Here is a 12822-nt window from a genome sequence, read left to right as displayed (position 1 = left end):
CCTGGTGGGTGTAATCCAGGTCAGGATGGTGCACAGTGTGAAGCGCTGCCTAAAGCTGTCAGCTCCCATTAATTTGTTTTTTCTTCATGYGAGACCCGAGGCCCTGACAAGAGAGGAGCAGGCAGCAGCAGTCCAGTGTGAACGGAGGGAAAACTGGTGGGTTCCTGGTGGGTTTGGATGCAACAAGAAAAGACTGAASTTTATTTTCAAATCTCTTCAGGATTCAGATTTTCAGACTATCTACATTTGGATCAGTTTCAGCTCATCACAGAAAGTTCAAAACTGAACCACAACAAAGGATTTAAGACAATTAAAACAGTGTTTTTCTGTTTTTGAGGATTTATTTTGAGGGTATTGGATGTTGCTTTTAGCCAGTTTAAAACACACCTTAAAGTTCCTGTGACATCAAGTTTTTGTGATAAACGCGATTGCACTTTTGGAAAGATAACACGGATAACATATTGGAAAAACAATTTCACATCACTGAGATGAACAGTTGTKGAGATATTTGCATGTGAAGTAACAGGAAGTGATGTCAAAGGGGAACGTCTGCATGTAAACAGAGCGTTGCCAGGACGGCTAACAACACAGACAGAAGGGARTTTTCTGATRTTTCTTTAGATAATTTTAGTCCCTTTAAGAGAGAGATGAAGTTCAAATAATATTGTTTTAATGAACAAAGACCAGAGTTTTCTTTCTTAAAGAGTTCCCCTTTGATGTCACTTCCTGTTTCACTTTAGCTGAGCCAAATTCAAAGGAAAATATGCCAGTTATGAGACAAAATGGGTTAAATCATGTGTTTTATGACAGTTTTCCTAAAGACATTTTCTTTGACTTTTTGTATTTGAAGGATAGGTATGTCACAGGCACTTTAAGCCCCGCCTTCACCTGTCACTCAGCCTGCACAGCACCTAGCTTTACCCCTTCTCCTTGCAGGGGGGTGGGTGGGGGGGGGGTCCACACTGAGGTGGCTTTGTCTGGTTTTTGAGCCACAGGAACCTGACTCCGAGACCTGGGAATGGTACAAACTGATCAAAGCTAAACTACGAGATGATTTTGGTGCTGACTTGTTTTGTGGCATGAATTCACTAAGCTTTCTCATACAGTGAGAACAATCTTCAAAGGATTAATTAGTCTTATTACTTTTCACCAACCTTACATTCACTTTAAAGCATCTGTAGTTTGGATAAAAATCTAAAAGTGTYGATGCCCGCAGACTGGCTCCTGCTTCCCGACTCTCCTCCAGGAGGTCTGAAGATGGAAATGTGTTGGGAAACGACTGATCCTCCTGCAGAATCATGTGCATTATTAATAAGGTTTGGATGTTTTGAGAAGAAACTCTTGTGTTTTGGCAGGCTGTGACCTAGAATGTGGTTAGGTTTCTGTGTGTAATGTTACCTCACTGTAACACCCTCTTCTCTTGGCCCGGCCCGGCCCGGCCCGGAGATCAGTATGAGACAACAAAAGAAAAGGCAGAAAATGGGTCACTAAAGCAGATGTGCAGAAAAGTCTTGAACCAACACATTTTCCTTCCAAGCACTCAAACCTTCCTGTAATTTTAAAAAGTTTCTTCAACTTCCTGCAGTTTTTCTTCAGCTGATTTTTGACAGTTTCTCCTCTGAATCTTTCAGGCATCAGACTCAAAGCAGTGCTGTGTCAACACAACAGATAACCAGTTTTAAATGAGATTCTTGGATCCCTTGTTGCAGTCAGTCTCTTCATCAGTTCTCAGATTTGTAAAGATGATATKGTTGTTTGGTTTCATGTTCTGCTGGTTAAAGATGTGGAAACGCTCCTGACTTCAGCTTGGGTTTATTTTACATTTATTGATGCTTATTTTTCAAAATAACTGAAGCAAATATAATTGATAGAGTTCTTGTTCGGGTTAGATTCAATAATAATGGTTTTCCAGACTTTTATTAAGAGCACTGTTGTGTGGGAGTCAACTTTTTGTAAACGAAATGTTAAAAAACTTCACCAACTAATTTTTCATCATTTAGCTCACTGTTCTTTCATTTGGCTAATTTTTACGAAATATTTAATTTAAATGTAAAAAAAAAACATGTTTAAATATTAAATCCTAAATCTAAATGTAAAAGTTGAACCTTAAATGTTGAAGTTCACATTTAGGTATTTTGGAATGGAACTCAACTTTTGCTGTTGGTGCGCGGCTCGTGTTATGATGTCATCATCCTGAGACAATAGCAACAGTTAGCTCCAATGCAGCTAAAGCTTCCCAACAAGACATCAAACCTGCAGTTATGTCTGGTGTCTGAGCTGCACTTCAAACCGCTGGACCACAGGGACCACCAGATTGTTTATGAACACATTTTGAATTTAAATTTTAAATATATTATCTTTAGCAGCGGCGTTAGCAGCAGCTAGCGGTGATTAACAGCAGCCATTGGCTGTGTCCAAAACAGTGGGCCGGGTCCTCCGAAGGCTGAATTTGTCGGCCGCTTATGTCACAGCGTCGCGACGGAGGCTGTCCAAAACTGAAGACTCCTCCGACGTGTCCTTCCTTTGGCCTGAACTGAAGGACTGATCCGATGGATCCTTCCCCGCCCACCATATCCCATAATGCATTGCGGCCCGACCGGAGAATTTTTTTTATTCTAGTAATGGTGGAGGAAGTGAAAGAAAAGAATACGTTTTAGATAAAAAAAAATCTGGCGGTATAAAAATTAAAAATTTCAAGCGATTGTATTTTTAATACTTTTTTCATTAGACGTGTTTTCAAATATTATTTTTGTCAGAAAAAAAAACGCAAAATAAACATGCACCTAAGGCGGGTCCGTTAGTTCTTCAAATATTACATTTAAGGTCATTTCATTGTTTTGTGGTCCAAATTCACAGACACTTTTCTGGTCTTCGCGGTCTTCCAAGGACCCGGCCCATCTAGACCAGGAAGGCCGGGTCCTCCGGAGGACACGGCCTCTCATTGACACAGCCATTGTCTGGTAAGCTAACGCTTGTTTTTAAGTAAAAAATTAGCTAAATGTAAGAAGAGTGAGCTAAATAACGTGTGTGAAATTTTTAAACGTTTCAGTTTACACTATCAGATTTTTATTTTTCCTCTTAAACTGAGGTTTTCTGGTTCAGTTCTGGAGATTATCCCTCCAGTTTTTACCTTGTTGACCACTGATCTGTCGCCCATTTCCTGAACAGTCTCCCTGTTTGAACAGGTCTTTTGTCAGGTTCTGTGCCTTCTTCACGCTCTCATTCTGCCCTCTTTGTTTTCTATTTTGTGAGTCTCTTCCTGTCTGTAAACACTCCCCATCATCACATCTTCAAACAACAACAAGCCACCTTTCGGCTTCCAAAACCCCTCTGTGCTGCATCTTTCCCCATTTTCCTCATCGAAGCGGCAACATTTCTAACATTATAACTGTAAAACTGGTAAAGGGCGAAAATCCAGACGAATTTTCACAGCTGAGAACGGAGTTGATCTCTGGAAGCTCCCACCATTAATGTATCAAAAACACTCAGTGCCAGCGTTCACGCTGCTAAAAGTGAATTTCACACACTGTTAGGAACACAGCATCGGCAAAGCTGCCAAGTTATTCATTTAGCAACGCTTTGTTTGATCAGAAACCATTAATCTTCTAAAATATTCATTTTTATTCTTTTTCAGCATTTGAATAAGTAGAAAAGAGGCAGCAAAAATCTGACTGTTCATCGTGTTAAAACACTAAATTTACATTGTAAATCCAGAACAAAAGCGTGTTTTTACCTCCAAATGGAGACAAAAATACTGTGCATCTGTCAGCCACTTGTTTCACCCACAGTTCTGTGTGTGTGTGTGTGTGTGTGTGTGTGTGTGTGTGTGTGTGTGTGGCAGCGAGCAGAGGGACCTGAGTGCTTAATGCAGTGTGTGGGATGTGGAGACGAACAACCTCAGCGTCCCTCACCTGTGGCGAGCGGAGCTGATGAGCAGGTAGGTGGAGAGTCAGCAGGAAACACACGGAGTTTCTGTCATCTTTCACCAACTCGTTTGTCCAATTTTAGCCTTTTTTACATCTCGTCATAACAAAGAGTCAAGCTCATGTTTCTAAAATGGGATCAACAGAAACTTGATGCTCAGTTTTTGCCGGTTTTAAGATTATTTTTGACACCTTTCTGCTGAAATTAGAGCCCTTTCATGTCTTGGGAAAAAGCAACACAAACACAACAAACAATGCAAGAGTTTGAGCCAAAARGTCTTTAAAAACGACAACAGCTGAAGAAGATTACAACAAAGAGCTCTGATTATTGTGCATGTGGTGGTAGTTTGGTCTTTAAAGCCTCGAATAGCCGGCAGATGTAAAACGTTTGCTCTGCTCTGACAGAAAACATGTTCAGATGTAAAACCAGGCAGATAATAATTAATAATTATTAACACGAGCTCTGCAAGTGGTACGCAATAACTGTCAGAGTAATCAAAGCCTGGATTCCATCAGCGAATAACTGTGGTGGGGTCAAAGGGGTTCTCAAACCTTTTGGTTCTGGGGACCCCATGGACCCCCTCATTGGCTGGAGCAGTGTAGGTCGGACTCATCTACAGTCCTGACACATTTCATGTTGACCAGTGCAGCTGTTTCTGTGCTACTGTTGGCTAAAAAACACTGAGAAATAAAACAAAATAAGCAGTACGACAACAATATGACCCCTAATTCGCATGTGGTGGGGGTGGGGGGCATTGCACGCAGGATGGATAACGATAATCAGTGACTAACTCCAAACAGTTTGGACGGTGGTGGTCCGAGACATGTGGAGGGGTCTTCAAGACCATACTAGGTCTGATTCAGGTGGTTGACCCACGTCTAAAAGATGATCCTGTCGTTGGACGGGGGACAGAGAGGCCTGTTGTCTGGGCAACAAGAAGACGATGCTCGGATGTTAGACCGAAGAGAAGCAACACACAAAGCCGCCCACCCCACGTTGTTCTGGATGAAATTACCTGTTTTCCTCAGGAACCACTCAGGTCAATGAACCAACAACAAACACTGTTTTTCCATTCGAGTTCTCCAGTAAACACGGGTCATGTGATCCGCTGACGTCAGTTAAAGAAACTTCCAGAAGGATGATTAAAAGATGGAGCAGGTGCATGCACCTGTTGGTTTTCACCAACACTTCATTCGCTCGTATTGAGTTCCCTCAGCCTGCTGTGAAAGCAGGAGTAAGGAGGCCCGAGCGAGCGCTCGCCCCCTCCTCTCCTGACTGAACACAGAGTTCTCGAGTTGATTCAGAGACGCTGCTGCTGTGAGCGAGAAGTTATCTGCTGCTGATTTGCTGAGTGTTGTGTAACAGTTTGTTGCCGATTCAGGATCGTTTTAAGGCTTTAAAACCTACACGCTGCAGGATTATTTCTGTCTCTTTTTCATCTGGTTGTGCTCTTTAGTTCTTCCTCCTGCAGTTTGTTCATCACATCAGCCAAAGGTTTATATCCGACCCAGTGTTTGGGTGTAGAAGCAGCACAGAGCGATGTGTTGTGTTGTTGGTTAGAAGATGTGAGGTCATCATGATGAACCTCCATCAGGGTGAAACAGTAGACCGATGTTAGCTTCCTGATAGATTCAGGGATGGAGCTGAGGGGTTGAGAGGGGGTCCGTGACCACAAGACTCCATCAGAAGACCACTWGTTCCTCACAGAGCTGGTGTTGCCTGAAGTATGGAGCAGCAGATCAGGGTCTCACCTGCTGTGATGACGGGGGGTCTTGGGTCTGGCGTGGTGAAGGAGCCAAGAATCAAACTTTTTGAGTTGCAGGTTCGTCATATTGAAAAATCAGTGTTTCAACAGTTAAACAACTTCCTAACAATAACCAAACTCTTTGATGTCTTTCAGTCTGGTTTCTATCACCACAGCACTGAGACAGTCCTCGTCAGTTTTCAGTCACATCCATGTTAAAACAGACTGTGGAAGAACCAYAGTGCTGGTTCTGTTGGACCTCAGCGCAGCATTTGACACCGTCAATCATGACACATTACTGGAGCTACTGGAGAGCTGGGTAGACTCCCCACTCCAGGACTCAACTGGTTTGAATCTTACATAAAGAACAGGGATTTCTTTGTTTCTATAGGTAACTTCTYATTAAAGCGGACAGACGTCACATGTGGGGTACCCCAAGGTTCAATCCTAGGACCCCTCTTATTTAACATCTACATGTTCCCGCTAGCTCAGGTTATAACAGGAAATAAGATTAGCTACCATAACTACGCAGATGATACACAGCTCTACATTACGATGTCACCAAGTTTCTCTGAACCTGTAAACAGATGCTTGGAACAGATAAATGGATACTTTCTGCAGCTGAACAGAAACAAAACTGAAGTTACTATCTTTGGACCTAAAGAGAAACCATCTGTAGTCAACACACAGCTTCAGTTGCAGTATGAAACTAGCAGTCAGGCTGAAATCTGGGTGTAGAGATGGACTCTGACCTGAACCTTCAGAGCCACATAAAGACAAAGTCCTTCTTTCACCTGAAGAACATTTCCAGGATTAAAGGACTGTCACGTAAAGATCTAGATAAACCCATCCATGTGTTTATCTTTAGTCACTGATTACTGTAACTGTCTTCACAGGTCTGCCTAAACAATCCATCAAACAGCTGCAGCTGACCCACAACCAGGAAGATAGAGCACGTCAGTCCAGTTCTAAAGTCCTTACACTGGCTCCTGWAACTCAGGGAACAGACTTTAAAATACTGTTAYTAGTTTATAAATCACTTAACGGCTTAGCACCACAACACATTAAAGATCTGTTGTTGTGTCAACCTACCAGACCTGTCAGGTGTTCTGGTTCTGGTCACCGTCAATCATGACACATTACTGGAGCTACTGGAGAGCTGGGTAGACTCTCCACTCCAGTACTCAACTGGTTTGAATCTTACATAAAGAACATCCCCAGAACCAGAACCAAACATGAAACAGCATTCAGCTTCTGTGCACCACAAGTCTGGAACAAACTCCCAGAAAACTGCAAAACAACCGGAACTCTGATCCTTTAAATCAAGACTGAAACCCACCTGTTCAGAGTCGACTATGAGACATTATAAATGAAACATCAAACAACATGTTGTGTAACGATGACACCTGAAAAACTGTAATGATTCAGTTGTTAACTGTGTTCTATGACCTTTTATTTTTTGTGTTTTTATCATGTAAAGCACTTTGAACTGCCTTGTTGCTGAAATGTGCTGTACAAATAAACTCGATTGATTGATTGATTGATTGATTGATTGATTGATTGATTGATTGATTGATTGATTGATTGATTGATTGATTGATTGATTGATTGATTGATTGATNTTGATTGATTGATTGATTGATTGATTGATTGATTGATTGATTGATTGATTGATTGATTGATTGATTGATTGATTGATTGATTGATTGATTGATTGATGGGGAGGATCTACAGGTTGGAGGAGACTCATTGGAGGGATTCTGGGGCTCCTCCAGGAGAACTTCAGATGGGGGAGGTCTGGACTTCCCTGACCTCTTTGTGTTTTCCTGTCGCTGCACAACGATCATCATTTACCTGAAGACTTCATCTTCATGCCTGACCACCTCTGGCTTTTATTCAGTTCTGACACCATTAAACACGTTTTATATTGTTTTATTCTTTGATCTCCATCTTTAGAGAGCGCGTTAACATTTTTTTTTATCTGACAATAAAAACAGATCCGATGGAGAAGTCTTAAAGTTTGGTGAGTGATTAACGAGGAGATGAAGGTCGCGGGACAGATGTCTCTGAGCTCTTCAGAAGCGAGGAGCGTGTTGTTAAACTGTGCAGGGGCAGAGTTTGTGACGTATGAGCAGAACACAGCCAGGATTGTTTGAAAGCGGTCAGCTGAACGGAGCAGATGAACTGTAAGAACATCAGTTCTGTGAAAACGTGATTTCAAGACGAGTCAGGGTTCAGATTTGACTTTGGAAAACACTTTCAGTTTTCTTTAAAAGTCAACTTACACAAATTATATTTTCAAGGTTTTTTTTCACTGACACTGTTCCTGGACTAAACCCATAAAAAATCCCTCAGGAACTCCAGATGTGACGCTGTCTGCAGCTGAAAGTGGGACAGCAGCCGGACACGTTAGATTTCACCTCTAAAACCAGAGGAACAGTCAAGATCTGGTAAAATATAAACAATGAGAGGAGAAAAGCTCTGTTGATGCATGAAGTCACTTTAATTAAAGGTCAAGCCATTGAGAGACGGCAGTCTTATAAATATCTTGGGACAGTTATAAAAGATAAACTAAACTTTGAAATTAATTTGGACACAGTGTGCAAAAAGGCTCATCAGTGTCTTTTCTGTCTAAGGAAACTGCCATTTTAATATTGACTGAACCATAAATATCATGTTTTTATTGGATCAGTTTTATCCTTTTCCCTGGTGTCATGGTTCGACACCATGATTCGATCTAATGTGGGTTTTTTTTTCAACTTTTTATTTATATTAAAGGGATCCATGATTAGTTGTAACATTAGACTTTGTTTAATAAACATATATTTTAACTGTAAAATAAAGACTGTAAAAATACTGTAGACGGTTCAGTTTTGTTCATTTAAAAAAACATTTTAACACGGACTGAGCTATTTTATTTATATGCAAAGCATTCAGGGTAAATGATGACATTAGACTTTGTTTAATAAACATATATTTTAACTGTAAAATAAAGACTGTAAAAATACTGTAGACGGTTCAGTTTTAATAATGTTTTAACTAAAAGTTTAAAAATATATTTTAACACGGACGGGGCCATTTTATTTCCACACAAAGCATTCTGGGTAAATGATGACGTGGATAGGTCCTCGGTGCGAGGCTGCTAGCGAGCTATATCCACCCTGAAGGTTAATCTTGGACAATATCTGATGATCGACTCTTTTAAATGAAACCAGAGAGCGTTGACAGAGAGGAGAAGGTAGAAATGACTCAGCCTGGAACTGAAAATATGGATGGAGGACAACAGAGCTGCTTCATGGAAGAACAACCTATTGGCATATATTGGCAACAATACCAATTATTTGTCTTTAAATGACCAGACTCGTAGCTTTTTCCACATCTATCTGGTGACTTCTACTGAAAAGCTGATTTTTCTGTGCTCCAATCCGCTTTTAATTAATTTATTAAATTTATCTGAATACAGCAAGCATTTTCAACAAAAGAGTGACCTAAATCCTGATTTTATTGATCAGAATTGACTAAATTGGGTTATTTTTTCCCAAATTGAAACCCAGAAAATTGCAAAATTTCTTTCAGTAAGGGAAACCTGCAAATTAATGAATCTAGATGAATTTACACATCTATTTCCAGCAATAAATCTGACTACTTTATTTAATTAAATTATTCAACGCTTAGTTTATTGTTGAGCAGGTAAAGGAAATATATATTTTTGGCCCTCTGGTTCTTCTGACTTCATGATTTTGGCCCACGTGACAAAATGTTTGGACTGGTTTACGACGTCTCATCTTCTCCAGCCTCGGATTAAAGCCAGGTTTTGTTTTGTTTTTATTCCTCACCTTTATTCCTCAGTTCTGTTTTCCAGCAACGACAGAAGGTGATTAATGAAAGCTAACAAGCCAGCAGGGCAGAATGACTCAGACTCTACTACGCTGAGAAGCATGAGCTTCCATGTGTCACGACATGAACAGATAGAAATGCAGCCAGTCACAGAAACACCCATTGGCTGAAAATAGGTCAAGTTGTGATTGGCGTCATCCTCAGATGTGGCGACACGCTGGATTGTTTCCTTTTCCCTCCCTCTGATCTGCAGCAGCTCTGGGAGGATCACTGTGTCACTTTTTTGTTTTCTATGGACAAAACACACAACATGTGGGTTGAAAACATTAAAAAACGTGCTGAGTGTCTAGTTAAATCTGCTTTTTGCTGGACATAAGTGATGTTTGACACTAACTCTGCATCACGTGCAGGACTGAGCTCATCCTGTTATACAGCATAATTAATTAATATTAATAAAACACCTTTCAGTGTGCACGCTGCACATGGCTGCCCTCTTTTTGTGAAGGCAGCAGTGCAACAAGCAGCTTAACAGTCACTTTTTCTGTTGTTTTCCTAATATAACTAAGCAACAGTCCTAAACTTTGTCCTTGTTTTCAGTTCGTTCGAAGCATCGTCTTAAAATAAATCCTGAGTTGGCGTGTGAACGAAGAACAAGTCAGGAGTTTCGGTCTTTAAACGAAGACATACTCTGAATACTCGCGTCGTGTCGTGAAGCCATGAAAGCCAGCGAGCCATGAAAGTGTTTAAAACAGGTCCAGACGTCGGCTCAAACCAAACAGCAGATATGATTGTTGGGTTTGGTCGAGTAAACACGGGTGACGCAGCAAATCTATTTTACCAAGCTTAGTCATGATACCGCAACAAGAGAACGGGCTGGACTGTGGGGCAGGAAAAGGAGATTTTTTTGTAGGGTTAGTTGTATTTCATGTGGTGCAGAATACTCTCCAATGCATGCAGAGTCTAGTAAAATAAACTAGGAATAAGATGCAAATGCTTTTTTCAAATTTATTTTGTCATTATGATTTCAGAAATGTCTTTTTGAATGTTTTTTTCTTTTCTTTGCAGTGCCTTAAGATTATTTTTGCTGTTTATTAACCCTGCGTAAATAAAATTAATTGAATTATTCATTTTTTTCACACTGACAGTTTATTACTTTCAAGAAACAAAACAAAAAATCTTCTAATGTCATAAATTAATGTTAAAAATATAACTACAAACAAACAACTTAGGCTTCAACTCCAAATTTGAAAATTAAAAAAAAGTCATGAAGCATCTCTACCAAACATTATATGGCATTATATTGTCCCCAAAATTTTAACTTAATCATGTTTTTGGGGAAAAAAATAGATTATTTTAGAGGTTTTCTCTGAATAACAGCAGAGTTTCACAGGTTTTACAAAAATCTCCAGTCTCTATATTTAATCAAATCATAAAGTTTTATTATGTGAGGTTTTATTTGCAATGCAGTGTTTTATTTTAGTCAAAAAATGTGAATAAACACATTTTTCCGACTGCCATTGAAGATGACAGTTGGGTTGTTTTTTTACCTAACGTTTCCTGAACGCACCACGATCTGAGTCCCCGCCCCCTCTGTTTGACGTCACCGGCGCCTGCCTCCTCACATGGGTGGAGGAGTGTAGCGGCTCGGGCTCCCTCCTCCTCCCGCTGAGGCTGAGCCACAGACGGACAAACAGACATCCGCTCGCCGTCCTGCTGCCGCGCGGAGCCCCGTCTTCTCCATCCGAGCCCCGGCGTCGTTTCGCTCCACGAGCCGGCTTTGGTCGCGTCTGCTAGCTTGTCCCTGTTCGGGGGGTCGGGGGAGATTTTTTTATTATTATTATTATTTTTAGTTCGGTTTTGCGAGCTTTTGCTTTCCAGTTGCCTTTCGAGACATATGGAAAAAATGGCCAGACCACTTTCAATAAACCCAACTTTTCTGCCACCGACTCACGGAGTCCTGAAATCCCTGCTGGAAAACCCCCTGAAGCTGCCTTTTCATCACGATGAAGGTGCGTTTAAATGTCCTGAAACTTACCTGCGCGGCGGACTGACAGCTCTGTTTGTGTCGCTCTTCACACGGTCACGGATTTGACAGATTAACCGGAGTGAAGGACAAATGTCGCTCAAAGATAAAAGGGGTGACCCCTCTTTAAATTTTACGATCTTTGTCAAAAATAAAAGAATGTATTTTAATTAGGTGGAGAGCGACAAAGATCGAGAATAATTAAAGATGTTGTTTCTCGAATTAATGTGTTTACTGAAAGTTTGGCGTGAAATTCTGATTTAAACACGTACCTATTGTCTAATTAACTAATGTTTTTTTGTTTAGTCAGTATTGTTGTGACTGCGCTGTTTTTGTTTATTAAAGCTGTTAATAACATCTAATGCCGTCGTTTTCAATGGAACTTATTAACAATACTGGTCATTGTCGATAGAGGGCGTTTTTGTCTGTTTTGGAGCGTCTTTACATTCAATATAAACATATAATTTTAAACCTTTGAAGGTCATTCTATACAAAAACATTTTCTTATTGTTCGTACAGTTTGATTTTATTTGTCTTTTGTTAAAAAATAACAAGTTTAGCCTTTCCACCAGTTGAATAGATGCATTAAGGAAACACTGTTGGCTAAATGAAAACAACGCACTTCTTTTATAACTTTTATTAATAAATTTCTTCACGTTGAATCATTTGAAATGACCCCTCTGGTTGAAAATACTTTCTTTTTTTAATTCGAACTCATGCAGTGACTCGTGATTCCTCTCAGCAGCGACACAATGAGCTGACTGTCTGCACATTTTTCAGGATTTGGGAAGGACAAGGAGAAAGAGAAGAAGCTGGAGGATGAGAGCAGCACGGCCAGCCACCCGCAGTCGGCCTTCCTGGGCCCGACCCTGTGGGACAAGACCCTGCCCTACGACGGGGACGGCTTCCAGCTGGAGTACATGGACCTGGACGAGTTCCTGCTGGAGAACGGCATCCCGGCCAACACCGCGGCTCAGGGCGAGCAGGCCTCGCAGAAGGCGCAGCCACCCCAGGCCCCTCTGCAGCAAGCCCCGCCCCCCGCCCCGCCCACCCCGTCGGTGGTGGACCTCAGCAGCCGCGCCACCACGTCGGTCCACACGGCCATGGCGCCTCAGACCTGCCTGCACAGCCCCACCGCGGCAGGTAGGACGCAGTCCGGCACGCACGTGAGCGTCCACCTGCACGTGCACGTGGGCGCTCCTGTTTCTTTGTCACCTTCTCGGTGTTGGCTCTGCTGCCTGTTACACACACACACACACACACACACACACACACACACACACACACACACACA

At 41.4% G+C, this 12822-nt stretch overlaps 1 protein-coding gene across 2 annotated transcripts in view; it reads left to right on the top strand.

Moving 5' to 3' along the window:
• Nucleotides 1-11226: 11226 nt before the first annotated feature.
• Nucleotides 11227-12822, top strand: part of hlfa (HLF transcription factor, PAR bZIP family member a) — a 12944-nt gene continuing 11348 nt past the window's right edge. The window contains exons 1-2 of one of the 2 annotated variants that reach the window (XM_014025733.1): nucleotides 11227-11514; nucleotides 12309-12671. In XM_014025733.1, coding sequence (XP_013881187.1) covers nucleotides 11400-11514; nucleotides 12309-12671 — 478 coding nt within the window. In that variant the 5' untranslated portion in view covers nucleotides 11227-11399. The remainder of the gene's footprint in view (nucleotides 11515-12308; nucleotides 12672-12822) is intronic. The other variant, XM_014025732.1, reaches the window with a different exon arrangement.

This window comes from Austrofundulus limnaeus, unplaced genomic scaffold, assembly GCF_001266775.1.
Source record: "Austrofundulus limnaeus strain Quisiro unplaced genomic scaffold, Austrofundulus_limnaeus-1.0 Scaffold495, whole genome shotgun sequence".
NCBI classification, from domain to species: Eukaryota; Metazoa; Chordata; class Actinopteri; order Cyprinodontiformes; family Rivulidae; genus Austrofundulus; species Austrofundulus limnaeus.
Note: the sequence above shows the minus strand (reverse complement) of the source record. Positions and strands in the feature narration are given on the sequence as shown.